Source organism: Theropithecus gelada, chromosome 17 (genome assembly GCF_003255815.1).
Source record: "Theropithecus gelada isolate Dixy chromosome 17, Tgel_1.0, whole genome shotgun sequence".
Taxonomy (NCBI): Eukaryota; Metazoa; Chordata; class Mammalia; order Primates; family Cercopithecidae; genus Theropithecus; species Theropithecus gelada.
The window spans coordinates 79,459,265-79,476,249 of record NC_037685.1 but is presented as its reverse complement, the minus strand read 5'-3'; the positions used below and the strand labels follow the sequence as shown (position 1 = coordinate 79,476,249).

Sequence of the window (16,985 nt, the reverse complement as noted above, 5' to 3'; positions counted from 1 at the left end):
AAGATCTTTTTAAAGAATGTTCGTTGCTTTTCTGTTTTTGAAACTGTGTAGGAGAGGAGCTTAAATCACCCGGTGTGATATTATGCTATAAGGTATTAAATGACCTCTCTTAGAGGTATCGGAATGAACCGGATAAACCTAACTAAATTTCAATCCATAATTAAAGAAGGCTTAGAGAAAGAGGGTGATGGAGAGGAATAATTTTAGAAAGTAAAGTGTGTTTCCCCTCATGTTCTTTACTTACATAGATTACAAATATTTGGTGTTCAAACACCAAAATATTATTAGTCTAGGACCATAAATGTAAGGAATCCATGGAATTTGCTTATGCCCTACAAAACTGTCATATTCAAGTTTGGTTTTATCAGTTGATTAAAGTGAAATTTAAATGCCCCAAGATACTGCTACTGTTGAGGTTTACTTGGATTTAAATTACTACAAAGCAGGCTGGGCGTGGTGGCTCACCTGTAATCTCAGCACTTTGAGACCGAGGCAGTCAAATCTTCTTGAGCCTAGGAGTTAGAGACCAGCCTGGACAACATGGCAGAACTTTGTCTCTACAGAAAAACAAACGAACAAACAAAAAGTAGCCAGGTGTGGTGGCACACACCTGTAGTTTCAGCTACTTGGGAGGCTGTAGTGAGAGGATCACTTGAGCTGGGAAGGTTGAGGCTGCAGTGAGTCATGATCACACCACTGCACTCCAGCTTGGGCAATAGAGTAAAACCCCATCTAATAAATAAATAAATATTGCTACAGGTTAAAATTGTCCAGGAAAAGGGAGATTGGAGACCAGGAATTATTGGGGTTACAGAGTGACATTAAGGACTCTTGTTAAAGACTGAAAGAGAGGTCCACATGAAGATTTTACTTCAAAGGAGTGGATAGCTTGCCTCCTGGTAAGGGATATTGATAATGTCCATCAATGGAAGGCTAAGATGATACTTCGAGCTTTCATTGTCTGGAAGGAACATGTGTCCAGTTCACATGGTGATCACATTCTAACAACGTGAAGGTTTCCAGGAAACTTAAACCATAATAATTTTTCAGCATTAATCTGACGTTAGAGTGAGTTTCTTTTATGTCTTCAGCCTTGCTAATTGGCCTGAGCTAATATCTCTTATGTATATTTCCCTATGGAAGATGTTTTGAGCTAACACATACCGGTAGGAGATAGTATGTGAATAAAACAAATTTTGAGTGCATTATAATATTTCCTGTATTATGCTGCATGTATGCATGTATATAATACTGAACAAAACCAATCTCAAGTGGAAATGAGCCAAGGCCAAGAGGGCCTGCCATGTTGAAGGGATAGGTATGCCGTGGGTCAAAGATCTTTAACAATTAGGGTCTCTGTAACAGGCGTGTTAAGATTTTTTTTTGAAAAATTGGATTAAATCTATAAGGACTTAGATTTAAAATGGATTTACAAATGAGATCTCAAGTCTCAACTCACATTAGTTAATATAACAACTTAAAAATATTTTTATCATTTGTGTTGATTATTTTTCATATTTGAAAATGACACTTTGGCTGTGTGTGGCTGAAAAGACTGAAGTTGTCAAGCTCAGTAATCTTTTCAATTAAATACTGCTTTGCTTTGTACTGAAGATCTGACTCATCACTCTTGTTGAAATTTGGAAAACTTTTAAAAAAAACAAATAATTAAAATAGCAACAGTGTTTCTGTATTCTACACAACAGTTTTCTGTTTTTCATGAACATATGGCAATATCATTTCCTCTGAGGTTGTGTGCTAGTTTTAGTTATGCTTTTAGTGTTTTAGTTTTGTCCATACTGTTTATAATTGTTCCATTTTAATTAGCCATGTAGGTATTTTACTGTTATTTGTCATTGATTTTAGACATCTCATTTAAGTGGAGCTAACATTGCAGCTAACATTATCCTTTTTTGCAAGTGAAAATTGGGATCATGTTTTATTATTGTATATGTATTTATATTATTTATAACTTGAAGATGACCCTTAAAAAGCTATTAAAGATACTATCTAATGACTCACCTAAGCATATATTTGGGAACCATCATTATCCTATTGAAATTTATGTGGTCTGCAGCTCGTTAACACATTGATGCTGTAAACTGCATGCTGGTACCCTAAAAGACATAGATATTATTTAATTTCCTGTTTCTTTTGATTATAAAAGCATCATCAAATGTGTTGCCCACCCAGATGGGATAATTTTAAGCATAGAGTTCTATATTGAGATAATTCCAAAAAATATTAATGTGTTTCTCGTGCTCGCTTCGGCAGCACATACACTAAAAAATATTAATGTGTTTCTCAAGCATAGCTTTGGAGTTGATCTCATTAAGTTGAATTTTAAAATATGTAACACTGGGACTTCTCTACAGGAATTACTATTTCTTTTTCACCGCTTCTTCTGGAATCACTTCTAAAGAAGAATTATTAGCATTTAGAAGCCCCTGATTAACTGCAAAATATCAGCACTTGAAACCTACCATTGGGTTGGGGTAATGTGGACACAAGCCCCTAAGAGCTGGATATTGTTTTGCTCTACGTTATTCTGTTTTCTCTCATGTATTTGCTTTCAATTCAGTGCCTACTGCAGGCACTGAATTAATATTTGTTGAATGAATTAGGCAAATGAACCTATGTCCTGTAAGCAGCTTAACTCATTTTTTAGGTCAGAGGTATTACCAAGTAATATAACACATTGTGTAGCAGATACACTGATTAATACTGATTACTTTACCAAAAATAATATGTACAACCTGCCTGTTTTATGTTTTACACAGGGAAATGAATTATTTGACTTTATGTGAAGATTAAGAATGAACGTGTTTATCGCATTATCAAAAGAGTGTCCCCTTGTTCAGTAGTCTTCAACTGCATAGTTTTTAAGAGTGTAGACAAAACTCTCAGCATAGAATATATAGAAATAAGGAGTTATCTGCCCCAAACAGGGATACTTTAAAAATAAATTATAGAGCCATACAATTAGGAAAACAGCTGAAATAGGAAATGTCATGTGACAGATTACCTTACTTGATATATATTTGGCTTTGAAACATTACTTTTGTACAGACTTGAAATACTGGCCCCTGAGTGTCCCATTTGGAACCTTTAAAGACAGAGATCAGTGGTGGGAGCTTCTGCTGGGAGAGGTTACTTATCATTCTGTTTTCTATTTATATTGCAAAGCAGATATTAGTATAGTAAGATTCTGTAAAAACAGTTTTAGGTTACATTTTAATAAAATGAGGAAATACATAAGAGACTGTTTTGCAAAGAACAAAGGACCTTTTAATATAAATAACTATATATCATATATATATGAGCCAAGTCATATATCCCAAAACAAACATATAAGGGAAAAACTAATAAAGTAACACATAGTAAGATAATCTTACTGTCATCCCATAATAAGATCGTGTGAGATGATCTTATGCTGTAACACTGTCACTGTGAAGAAAATCTTCCCAATACTGTTGCCAGCTTTTGCCCTGGTTCTACAAGAAACATTGCCCTCCTATGCAGAAAAGGGGACGTTTGTAAGCAGATTTAGACCCTAAGCAGAAAGCACATTTTTGCCATTTTAATACACTGATATTAAACATTATTTTTTCTATTTTGGATTTTTCTTACAGGGACAATAGTATAAATACTACTCATTGGAATGTTATTTAATCCTCCTATTTTAAAAAATCTATTTATTATTATTATTATTTTTTGAGATGGAGTCTCACTCTGTCACCCAGGCTGGAGTGCAGTGGTGTGATCTTGGATCACTGTAACCTCTGCCTCCTCGGTTCAAGTGACTCTCCTGCCTCAGTCTCCCAAGTAGCTGGGATTACAGGCACACACCCTTACTCCTGGCTAATTTTTGTATTTTTAGTAGAGATGGGGTTTCACCATGTTGGCCAGGCTGGCCTCAAACTCCTGACCTCAGTTAATCTTCCCGCCTCTGCTTCCCAAAGTGTTGGGATTACACATGAGCCACCGTGCCCGGCCTATTTTCATTTTTTTAGAGGCAGAGTCTTGCTCTGTTGCTTAGGCTGATGTGCAGTGGTGTGATCATAGCTCATTTTTAAAACATTTTATTTATTTATTTATTATTTTTTGAGATAAGATCTTTGGCACCCGGGCCGAGTGCAGTGGTGCAATCATGGTTCACTGAAGCCTTGACATCCGGGCTCAAGCGATCCACCTATCTTAGCCTCCCGAGTAGCTGGGACTACAGGTGTGTACTACCACATGTAGCTAATTTTTAAGTTTTCTATAGAGACGGGGTCTTCCTATGTTGCCCAGGCTAGTCTCAAACTTTTGGGGACCTCAAGTGATCCTCAAAGTGCTGGGATTACAGGTGTGAGCCATCATGCCTGGCCTTCCTAGGGTATTGATTCAATTTTATTTTATAGATGGCTAAAGAAATTATAGTTTATGAGTTTTCATTACCAAACGTTTATTGGATTTCCATGTCCTTGGTAAAGGCAAAATTAGAATGATAGAATTCTCATTTTAAGAGTTTATTTTCTTTAACATGGGGTAACCTTAATCTCTCCATCCTGAGATGATTAATTTAAGCTCAAAGTCTTGAAATCCATCTTGTCAGATGGAAAAGCTGTAGCACACCAGTTTATTGACAGTTACATGGGACCTTTTATCTTTGGTATTCCCTCCACCAAAACTTACCCATGAAAAAATTCCCATCAAAGTCTAGCCAGGCATATGTTGGTATCCATAACATGTTAAAATGGTATTGTCTTCTGCATGTTTTAAAATTGTATCAAATAGTATACCATATGTATCATTTTGTGACTTAGTGATTTTGGTGAACACTATTTTGTAGATATACCTGTTTTGATTCTAGATAATTTGTTTTAATAGCTGCATAGTATGCATATGCCACAGTTCATTGGTTCTGCTGACCAATTCGCTTGCTCTTTCTTGCTTTTTGCTATTGGGAATATTTGTGTGTATGCTCTAGAGTTTATCTAGGGCAGTGTTGCTAAAATTGCAGGACTTGTTAGTGATCTGGAAATTAGTGGGCTGAGATCAGCATTTTCTTTTAAAATGAAATTAAACAGGATAAAATAGGATAGAGTAGGGTAGAATAAAATAGCATAAAGTAGAAAAAATAGAAAAGATATCAAGCATCTCATGTAGGAGGAGTACGAATTATTTTGTGAAATTTTTGTTTCAGTTATGTATACATATCAAAAAAGGATGGAAAGACTGCTGTGGTCTAAATATTGTTGAACTGTTCTGTAGAGTGATTGCACCAATTTACATTCCTTCTAGCAGTGGATATGAGTATGCCTTCTCATCTACATCCTCGCCAGCACTGGGGAGTTGTCCCCCTTGAACTTTTGCTGATCTGATAAAAGAGATCTATCTCATTGTGGTTGCATTTCTATGATAAATAATGTGGTGAACTTGAGTATCTTTTAATATGTTTATTAATTTATTCTTCTGTGAATTGCATGGATCCTTTGTTCACTTTTGAATTGTGTCGTTTGTTTTATTCTTATTGATTTACAGGCATTCTTTATATATTTTGTATATGAATCCTTTCCAAGCTGTCCATTATGTATGTTACAAATACCGACCCCCATTCTGTGGCATATTTTTCCCTTTGTTCATATTTACTGCTCTTTTCTTTGTGGTTTATGCTTTCTTGTCGTATTTATGAAATCTTTAACTGCTCTGAGGTCATGAAGATATTTCTATACTTCTAAAAGTTCGAAAGTTTTGCTTTTTTTTTACATTTCCACATGGATTCTCTTTTATTTTCTGTATGGAAATACTATAGATTAAATTCTCCTTAGTGTACATTTTTTCATATGTTTCGGTGTCCAGCTTGTTTAAACCCTCTCCTGAAGCTTATAAAGTATGATATTCAAAAGTTACCTTTTATAACTTTAACATTTTTATAATAGAGCATCTCTGCTGCTGACTTTTTAATAGTAGATAGCACAGATACAATTTTTAAACTGTATTTTTCACAGATAAAGAATGGATTGTTAAATGTGCAAGATAGTGTATTCTTTTCCTTCTGTTTTTCTCTAATAGAATTTATTTGTGTATTTATATTTCCAGTCACATTAACTTTGCTCTAGAAGACAACTTTCCAAGGATCAAAAAGGAACAGGATTAAAGATGACTGAATACTGGGTTCCAGAAATTTAAAACAATCAGGTACAAAAGTGTTTGGAGGGAATGCTCCCAGCCAGTCAGTATAAAAATAAAACTGTTGAGAATGTACACAAGAAAATCTTAAAGTATCTAGCCCTGAAATACAGTGGAGGGTCCCAAAACAAGGGCTTTGGGATAGTCCTGGTTCTAATACTGGCTCTGACACTGATTGGTTGGTGACTGTTGGTCACATTACTGAAATGAGTGAATAAAATGGAGGCAATGATTAACCTGTTTCATTTGGATATTATAAAGATTAAATGAGATAAGGTGAGGCACTTAGTGCCTGGCACAGAATAACTTTATTTTTACTGTTATTATTGCTGTTGTCATTTAGAATACATTTTATCACATCATGGGTATGGCTTTCTGTATGTATATTGTGAATTGTTATTTTAAGTATATATATCAACCTATTGTTAATAGCCTGGTGAAATCACATGGATAACAGGGTAAGGTAATCTCCACATGTATTGCACAAACTATACATGCAAATTGGGGATGCTAGTTTTCTCTATTATGTATGCATCACATTGAAATAATGTAAAAAAAAAAGCCAACCATCTCCTACAATGCTAAAAAATTCAAAAGACTTTTTAGTAGTAGTATACAATATTAATTAATCTTGATTTATTTTTAAATCTTGAAGGACTTTCTGATTGACTAATATGAAATTATGTTAATCTTATATTTCATCCAAATTGAATCCTGCACGTCATTTCTTTGAATGTGGTAATTTCCATGACATACATGCAATTATGTCTTAACCTGATGTCAGATAAACAGAATGGCCTGTGTTCCCACCATTCTAATTTTAAAGAGTTTCATTATACTTGAAATTGATGAAAGACACTGAAAAGAGGTTTTGTCCTACTCAAAAGCCCAGGATCACTTTTTCATGATTTTGCACATTAACAAGATTTCCCTTCTGCTAGGAACGAAAGGGGCCTAGAGTAGTGCAGTGAGGGGCAGTCACATCTGTACTCAGTCCCTTTTCGTTTTTTCTCTTCTATCCCTGTTTCTTCTCCTCTCCTTTTATTTTTTATTCCAGGAAACTTGGGGCAAATATGGAAAAGGTGTTTCCTGGTAGGATGAAGGAGAAAGAGAGGGATCTTTGGTACAGGCCAGTTCTAATATACACAAAGCTGGGTTCTAAGGATGCTTTCTATAAATACGTTGTGTTTTACTCTGATCCATGGGCTGTGGCATTGAAGGAATCATCATCTGCCCTTTTGAAGAGCTTACCAATTAATAGAGAAGATACATCATACAAGAACAATTGTCATATGAGGCAGAATTTGAAAAGTGCCATCAATGTAGTTAAAAACAAAACAAAAAACTGCTGTGGAAATATAGAGAAGAGGTCCCAGCCCATTTGGGTAATCAGAATCCACGCTGATGTAAATCTCAGTGGCAGTCATGCTGGGTCTTAGAGAAAATTAGGATTTTAACAGATCTGCTAAGATGCCATAGATAATATGTAGTAAGTATTCATTAAAATGGCAAAATATCTTTCCATATCATCAATCAGATTGGTTTATACATTTTTAAGTGAGAAACTTCTAATTGATCTTCTTAAAAGCAAGCGTATCTTTTTTACTTGTTTCCAAACGTTATAAATAATAATTTGCTATTAATTTTCATAATTTTAAGTTATAATAATTCTGAATAAATTATGATTCCTCATTCTGCGAGATCTTTTTATAGCTGAGGAAAAAAATTACTAATATCTTCAAGGGCGTAGAAAACATTGATAAAGAACACTGTTTAGACTTGGCCATATTTTGATTATTGTTTTTAATCTGTCTATTATGGGGCTCTCACTCTACTGTAGAAAATATCAGATAAAAGGTTCCGATGTTAGTACCTGAAATAAAAGATTGTATTTAAGAAAATGGACCCCACCTCATGAATTAGAAAAAGCAACATCATTAAATACAGCCTTATTAAATTGCTTTTTGGAGGACAGAGATTATTTTATTTTTATTTATTTTTAGTGATGAAATAGTTGACCTCATAATTATTGAACCACAGTCCAGACATATTGCATAGCTTCTGCTAGAGCTGCTCCTGCTGTTACTTCTACCTGGTAGAAAGTAGGTGATGTTAGCATGGTTATTAAGGCAAGAACATTCAATGCATTGCTGCATATTGGGTGGCTGTTGTTTCAGATTTTTCATTAAGTCCAGAATAACAAAGCCGCATTCATTCATTCATTTTTTTCATCATTTTCATTCATTTCTCCTTTTTTTTTTTTTCCAGCTTAGCAAATCACATATTCTTCTATGGAACTGAGAATTGATGTCTGCTCTTCCCAGTGATTTGGAACTTTCCAATCCCAGAGAAAAGTTGACCAAGGTCTAAAATTTATTTTTCCTTATCATAGGAAGTCAACTCTGAAATGAAAATTTTCTACTCATTTCCTTTATAGTCTTAAGGACCCATGTATATTTTGAGACTACTTTTTCAGAGCTCAGCAGGAAGATTCCCGTAAGAGGCCATCCAGTAGTTCCAGATCAATTCAAACATTTTTGGAGTTTTGTAGCTGGTAATTTTCATGCCTAAAGTTTAATTCCTTTATCTTCCCTTCACAACATTTGAGCTTAGCTTATTTTCTCTGCTAATTAGCAGTAAAGTAATTTTAACCTGCCTAGTTCCATCGAACATAAGGGATCCTGATTTTACCACATACTTTTTCCTCAGGGACTGCCCAGGACTGAGTCCATATGGAAGAAGAACTTCCTCTTTTCTCTGGAGACAGTGGCAAGGTTAGAAAAATCATGCCCTTGGAGCATGTGTGTTCTGTCGCATGAAATATACTTCATGAAGCATCTATTGGTCACCGATAGGAAGATCAATGAGATACTATCTATCTTTGAGGGGCTCACAGTGTAATCACTGAGATGCCAGCAGATAATTTTTGTTGGTATGGAGAATGCTGAAGGGGCCAGCAGGGAACTGATGCGCCTGAGGTGCAGAGACAGGGCTCCCAGAGATGGTGACAGTGATGGATGAGGCAGGAAGGCCATCCCCTACCTTCAGACAGTGCTGGCCTGCAAGAGGCTATGAGTTGACCAATGTTTATCCCATTCCCAGAGATTTTTAAAATTATAAGCTGTCTGATCTTAGATGATATGTTCTCAATTCATCGTAGACATTCTTTAATTTGTTTCTTCATCACATCTGAACATGACAGTCAACTAGCTTAAGTCCACTCAGTGTCCAGTTGATGTTAAAAGCCTCACATCTTCCTACATGCATATTGATTTCCATGTTGTGTTATTTTGTTAAATTTACAAAATATCTGCTTATTGCTATTAACAGTTTAATATTAACTGTCACTATTAACTTTTGTCAGTTTCCCATACTTATTTAATAAAATCACGTCAAAATTCAATCAAACTGTAAAGAATTATGCAAAGCCAGCATCGTGTACAAAGATGGCAAAGCTTTTGAAACTAAACCGTAGCGTTACCATGTGCAGACTTAAGTGTTCATTTGTGAGCCCTTGTAGGAAAGTCCAAAAGTAGCTTACAAAAGTAATGTATAGAACTTAAGAGTCTCACAAAATGTTAGCAGAAAAATTCCTAATTTTTCCTAGGAACAAGTTTCATAAAATAAAGAATAGATTCACAGAATCAGCAATGAAATTACAGTATTGTAACTACATAGTGATTGAACATATACAAATATATATACAAAGTATTATAATGAATGAATGTTTATAATATAATGAATACTATATAGTGAATATGTTTATAAGATATAATGAATATAATGAATATATACAAATTGTTCTAATGCTAGGAAGTACTCAAAAGGTGAAGTGTTGGCATTTTTTCTTAACTCTTTTTTGCTAGGTATGCCTAACATGTAATTTTGATTTTCTTTAAATATACTGTATTTTAAATTGAATTGCAACAACTCGATAGTTGTCTGTAATTAAGTGAAGTATGGTTATACACTCGATTCTTCATATTGCTGGAGAAGCATAGTTACACAGGTATCACTCACTCAAAGGAAGAAGAAGGTGCAATTTGGCCTCTAATTTTGTGGCAGATGTATTTCCTTAATTATGTTTTCCTTGAGCTAATATTAAAATTTCAGGACTTGACATTTCCCAAACAGACGCCAGATCTTGAAGGAAGGGAAGGTGAACTAGATGTGAGAAAAGTAGTAAAAGAAAGCCGGCCTGGGTTAATTATCACCTGTGGCAGTGTTATTTGCAGTAAGGAGGGTTACCTGTGCCAAACCAGGACTGAATTCTAGGGACACCATATTGCCATGCTCTCATTCCTTAGTACTGCTTTTTTCCCCATACAGATTTTTCTATTGACTACACTTGGCTCTTGCTCAGCCAGTTTCTTACTTGACAGTGCGGCACGGAGTTGATTGGGTCATTCTGCAGAGACAGCTGCTGTCATGCAGAATGACTGCAGATAGATTGAGGCTGCTATGGGGGACTATTGTGTGCATCCTACATTGTCTCATGAGTGTGCTGGACAGAAGAATGTATATTGCTTCTCTGAACAAAGATGCTGTAATTCCTTGAGATTGACACAGGTAGAGTATCCCTTATCCGAAATGCTTGGGACCAGAAGCATTTGGATTTCAAATTTTTTTTTTAAAATTTTGGAATATTTGCTTTATATTTACCAGTTGAGTATCTTTAATCTGAAAATGTGAAATCTGAAATGCTCCAATGAACACTTCCTTTGAGCAGGACCTTTGAGGATCAAAATTGGTGCTGAAAAAGTTTTGGGTTTTGGATTCAGATTTTTGAATTAGGGATGCTCAGCCTGTATTAAATATGTACTTCAAAAAATGCAAATACATGCATTTTATAAATTTAGTCATCAGTTCCCTATGTAATAGTTGCCCTAACAAACTTAAAAATTGAGTATTTGATGACTAACTTCCAGCAGCCAGCCTTCTGCCAGAGATTAAAAGCAATGTATTCACATCTCTGTTGTACTCAGGTTATATTGTAATTATTTGTTTTCTATTGAATTGTGACCTCCTTGAAGGGAATGATCATGTCTTATTTTTGTATCTTAGTCAGTGATACTATCAGATCCCACATTCTCCTGACTTGTAGCATCATTTCATAAAACTTACAGACTGGAGGTTTCATTAAAGAAAACACATATTAGAATCCCAGTAGCCAGTAGAGTTACGGGCTGGGTACCATAGGTTTTTACACAGGTGGGCCAGGAAGAAAGCCTATAACTAATCATTTGTAGACAGGTGTGTAAGAGCTGGCTGGAATTTACAGCCTGATTCTAGACATCCAGAAAACCACTTGATTTAATAGCAGAGCAGGATGAAATATAAAACTCTGCTTGCAAGGGAAAAATGAAATAGTCATTGTGTCTTTCCATCTGTGCTTTTCGTGGAAGACAACCCACAGTAGGCATTATTGCCTGTTCCTTATGGAGTCTGAGAATAGCCAAAGCCCTGCAAATGCAAGCAAACACTAGGTCTACCAGCGGTATCACACTTTATGTCAACTTTTTACTCAGCCATCGGATGATATGTGGAAAGAACTCTGGGCTTTAATCTGGCCCGTCCACTGAGAAGCTAGTGATCTTGGACGATTACTTAGTCTCCCTGTGCCCCAGTTTTCCCATAGGTAACATGAGGATAATAGTATCTATGTCCTACAATTGTTGTGAAGATGAGAAGTAAGATATAAACATTATTAGATTATTAATACATCTACATTAAATACTTGTTCCACTTCCACTTCCTAAACCTTGTTCTTTTGGAAATTTACAGGCTTAAAATAGGAAAAAAATTAAAAATGAAGACCTCATAGAAAATAAGATTTCTTCATGATGTTGGATGGTGGGGTAATTTAAAGTAGAAGCTTAACCAAAAACTAACGTAACAAAATTCCATCCTTAGCTCTATCGTGGCCTTGGGCAAGTTGCTGTTTTTTCAGTAAACCAGGTGTCACAGAGAAGAAATAAAAATTTTAAATAAAGATTCTTAGATTTCTAGATCAATGTCACTTCACCATAGAACACTGTGTGTTCCTAAAATATATATATAATAAAATTGAGGACATAGTTTTACACTTGCATATAACTGTAACCTCTTACATATGTGAGATTTTATTTTGAATTCCAAATTCCAAATTAAGGTTGTCCTGTAGGGAATGCCTGTGGATTTTTTTTTTTTTTTTTGCAAAGTACTCTGTAACTAAAGTAAATGCAGAAATAGTAAGCACTGTTTCAAAAGTGAATGGGAGAACCAACTGTTGGTGTTGCCCAAAAGATAACAGAAGGTGTTCTTCCTAGGGCAAGGTCTTGTGATCCAAGTGGCCTGTGAGGGAATGTGACTGGATTTGGCATCAGGAGAGCTTGGCCCTGGTACAGGCTCTGCCGTTAACTCACAGGGCGATGCTGATAGCAGGGACAAGCTGCTTGGCTTCTCTGTTAGTTTCTTGGGGCAGCTGCAACAAATGACTACAATTCAAACAACAGCAATGTCTTTTCTCACAGTTCTGGAGGCTAGAAGTCTGAAATCAAGGCATCATCAGGGTGATGCTCCCTCGGTATCTCTCAGGAAGCATCTTCTCAGCTTCTGGTGGTGGCCCCCAGCCATCCTTGCTGCTACTTGACTTCCAGATGTATCACTGCAGTCCCTGTCTCTGTTGTCACCTGGCCTTTTTCCCTGTGTATCACTGTGTGCCCTCTCATCTTCTTATAGACATTAGTCATTGGACATAGGGCCCACTCTAATCCAGTATGACTCCATCTTAACTCATTACATCTACAAAGACCCTATTTCCAAACAAAGTCACCTTCTGAGGTTGTAGGTGGATCTGGACTTTGAGGGGAAACCATTCAACCCACTGCAGCTCCTCTCTGGGGTTTTTTCGGGTTTCTCAGAAAATTATCTTTTGAGTTCTGTTTAGCCACAGCATTCAATAGTGCCATGAAGATTATTCAGAAAAGATAGAAACCTGAAAACAAAGCTTTATTTACAAGAAAAAAGCTGGTGGCTCTGCTTGTCTCTAGGTCCAGTGGCCATTGGGACAGCTGCTCCATGCATCTTAGCTTCCCTTTACTGACTGCAGACTTCACTTTGGCTACAAGTTAATACCGTTGGCCAGGATCAGAAGGAAACTTAAAAGTTTGAGAACTTAGTAACAAAGCTGTATTTGATGATATGGCTCAGGTGGAGTAGAAATGGAGAGCTCTGGAGCCAGGAGCAGGGATTTGGGGCCCAGTTTTCAGAATGGCTTCCATGTGAAGGAGTTACAGATTATGGGATGGAAAGGAGGACTGTGAATCCAGAAATGAGTCACAGCCATTCAAACATTTACTTGTTCATTTCACCAACACAAAGGTATGTATTGCATTGTTAGCTCCAAAGGATGGATGACATGGTAGTAAAAGACTCGGTCTCTGTCCTCCTGAAGTATACTCAGGAGTCTGTGAAGGTGGCCCCAGAGAATTTCATGGTAATGAGGACAGGGGAGGCTTGCTAAGTTAGTAGTGTGGACTTGAGAAGAGCAGAGTTGCTGACTTGTGCTCTTTTAAGGTGGAAGGGACAAGTAGGTGTTCAGTTCTGTAGAAGGTAAGTGGATAGTCCACTCAGTTGTACACCAGAACGCATTCCCGGTAAGGTTGATTTAATAACTGATGGTAAAGAGAGGAGGCCTTAGAAAATCTTTGCTGCTTTAAATCATGTTTAAGTTTGTTGATGTTGTGGGAAATAGCAGACATGCCATTTGATAGGCATATTGGCTGTTTATGTATCTTACTATAACCTTCAAAATGTTGGCAACTTGAAAAGTATATCAATAAAAATGCCTCCAAAGTAGCAAATAGGTAAAACTCTTTCAAACAAATTTATAACATGCTCTTTTAGGAGTGCAGGTGCTCGTGATCTTAATGTATGCTGTTAGGGGGTTAATTGTGACCCTGCAACATTTGTGTGTTGAAGTCCTAACAGCCAGTACCTCACAGTGCAACTTATTTGGAAATGGGGCAATGCAGATGTAGTTAGTTAAGATGAGGTCATTAGGGTGGACCTTAATCCAATATAATTGGGGTCCTTATGAAAAGGGGAAATTTAGATGCAGAGATATGCAGGGCATGGGGGGAGATGATGTGAACAGACATAGGGAGAAGACAGCCATCCACAAGCTGAGAAGTGCAGCCTGGAAGGAGATCCTTCCCTCACAGCCCTCAAAAGGAGCTAGCTAGCTGATACCTTGAGTTTGGACTTCCAGTTTCCAGAACCATAACACAGTAAATTTCTGTTGGTTAAGCCACCTCGCTTGTCACTACTTTGTTACGGCTGCCTTAACAAACAAGTACACGTATTTTCTGGGTGTTTCTTGTGCCGACCCCCAAACTTGCTTGAGGGATGAGGAAACCCACCAGTTCCTCAAACTGAAGGCCAGGTAAAGCTTGCCCATGAACTAAAACTTCGGACCGTTTCCTTGGTGTCACTTTCAGCATTGTTCTTTACTAAGCATTGTTCTTGACTTAGGCAGCAGATGACATGGCAGCTCGCTCTCTCTCTCTTGTTTTTACAACCAGCCTAGTTTCACAGCTACATTTAAGACATAGCCAATATTTAAAGTATCTGCTGAACATTCAGTTCCCAGAAGCCCAGCTGTGGATGACTCCTGTGTCCTTGAGGACAATGAGTAGGGGAGACTTGGTTCCACCTGGGCCTCCGGTGCTCGGCGGCTGGGAGCCGCCCGGAAGCAGCTGGCAGAGGCAATCCCTGCAGCTGTGACAGGCCTCTAGAAAACAGATGCAGTGTGTTCCTCCCAAAACCAGTGTTCGCTCTCTTCTACAGAACTGAAGGGGCAGAGAAAATTCACTTTTTAATTTGTTGTTTCAACATATATTTTTTCCTTTTCAGCCAGTACAGGCTACTCTGTCATCTTTGAAGATGTTAGATGTGGGAAAGTGGCCAATTTTTTCCCTTTGTTCTGAGGAAGAACTACAGTTAATTCGTCAGGCTTGTGTCTTTGGCAGTGCTGGCAATGAAGTTTTATACACTACAGTAAATGATGAGGTAATTTTGAAGAAAATAATTCAGCTACTCACATTTTTAGAAATGGATTTGCCAAATTGAAGATCTTGGGGGAACTAAGGAATAAAAGGTAAAAAAAAAAAAAAAAAGTAAATAAAAACAAAGGAAATTAGATTTTATTTATTATATAAAGAAGCAGTTTGCTTAAGGAAGATGATGCCTGTTTGGATGTAATTTATAGTTTGTTAGAAATAGAACTGCTTGAACTAACAGTGGTTTTTCCCATAGATTTTTGTGCTTGGCACAAACTGTTGTGGCTGTTTGGGGTTAGGTGACGTCCAGAGCACCATTGAACCTCGGAGACTGGATTCTTTAAGTGGCAAGAAAATAGCCAGCCTCAGCTATGGGAGTGGTCCACATATTGTCCTTGCAACAACAGGTAACCTAGGAACCCCATGTAGAATTTCAGGTTTATTTGTCAGCTGCCCTTGAGAACATTGTTTAATTGGTTGAGAGTTGCTGGTTCTTCCTGTGAAATTGACTATGTTTTGGATACCATGAAACATGAATGTATCTGAATGCCAGCATAAGGTAATGTGGCAGATGGAATCTAGTAATCATTGTGTTTTAGATGTATGAATGACAATGCTATAAGCCCAGTAAACACTGCTGAACTCATTGTGAACTTTGGCAAGTCTGTCTGAACTTTGAATTCCTGATCTATGAATTGAAAGACTAAACCTTGTGTCCAACATCCCCACCCCCCTCGCCAACTCTTAGCATTCTGTGATTCTTACGCTAAAGAGTGACTGATGGCTGTAATGTAGTTGGCGTTAGTAGTAGGGATTAGCCACTTCATAAGGGATTGAGTAGAAAAATTCCTTGCTCTGAGTGAAGCAAGGAGGAAGAAAGAAAGAAAATAAATAAAATTTCTCCCCAGAAGGTTGTAACCATGGATTTGTAGTTTAATTCACATCAAGACTGAATGGTACAAGAAATCTCAACCCTTGAATTTATTCAAGGTACTGGATGGCAAGTGCCTTAAGGGCATGATAGATGTTAATGCAGATCCTTTCTAGGGGAAGGCACCTTTATCCTAGGCCTGAGAGAATTAACCGAAATAATTGTTCAATGGCAATAGCACATAGTCAAGAAACAACCAGATATACAGTAGTCTCCCCTTATCCATGGTTTTACTTTCTCAGGTTTCAGTTCCCTGCAGTTGACTGTGGTCTGAAAGTATAAATGTAAAATTTCCAAAATAAGCAATTCATAAGTTTTAAATTGTGTGCCATTCTGAGTAGGGTGCTATTTCACCATCTTGCTCCATCCCACCTGGGACATGAATCATCCCTTTGTCCAGCGTCTCTGCTGTAGACACTCCCAGCCGTTAGTTACTCAGTAGCTGTCTTAGTTATTAGATTGACTGTCTTGGTTTCATAGGGCTTGTGTTCAAGTCACCCTTATTTTACTTAATAATAGCCCTAAAGTGCAAGAGTAGTGATGCTTGCAATTTGGATATGCCGAAGAGAAACCATACAGTTCTTGCTTTAAATGAAAAATGGAGAGTTTTCATGCTGAGGTTGTTAAGATTTATGGTAAGAACAAATCTTCCGTCTGTGACATTGTGAACAGTACATTTTGTAGTTGTTCTATTTCATTATTAGTTATTGTTGTTAATCTCTTACTACGCCTAACTTACAAATTAAACTTTATCATAAGTATGTATGTATAGGGAAAATCATAGTATATACAGGTTCAGTACAAGAGTCTTAGAATGTATCTCCTGCAGATAAGGGGGG

At 36.9% G+C, this 16,985-nt stretch overlaps 1 protein-coding gene across 9 annotated transcripts in view; it reads left to right on the top strand.

Moving 5' to 3' along the window:
- RCBTB2 (RCC1 and BTB domain containing protein 2) overlaps window positions 1-16,985 on the top strand; it is a 44,427-nt gene that overhangs the window by 2,871 nt on the left and 24,571 nt on the right. For 3 of the 9 annotated variants that reach the window (XM_025364484.1, XM_025364483.1, XM_025364480.1), the window contains exons 2-3: window positions 15,070-15,225; window positions 15,472-15,622. Coding sequence is in view for 6 of the 9 variants with exons in the window: in XM_025364480.1 (XP_025220265.1) it covers window positions 15,100-15,225; window positions 15,472-15,622 (277 nt within the window). In the remaining 3 variants the exon portion in view is untranslated. Of the gene's footprint in view, window positions 1-6,084; window positions 6,184-8,442; window positions 8,539-8,883; window positions 8,949-15,069; window positions 15,226-15,471; window positions 15,623-16,985 lie in introns of all 9 variants that reach the window. The other 6 variants (XM_025364482.1, XM_025364477.1, XM_025364475.1 and 3 more) reach the window with 5 other exon arrangements.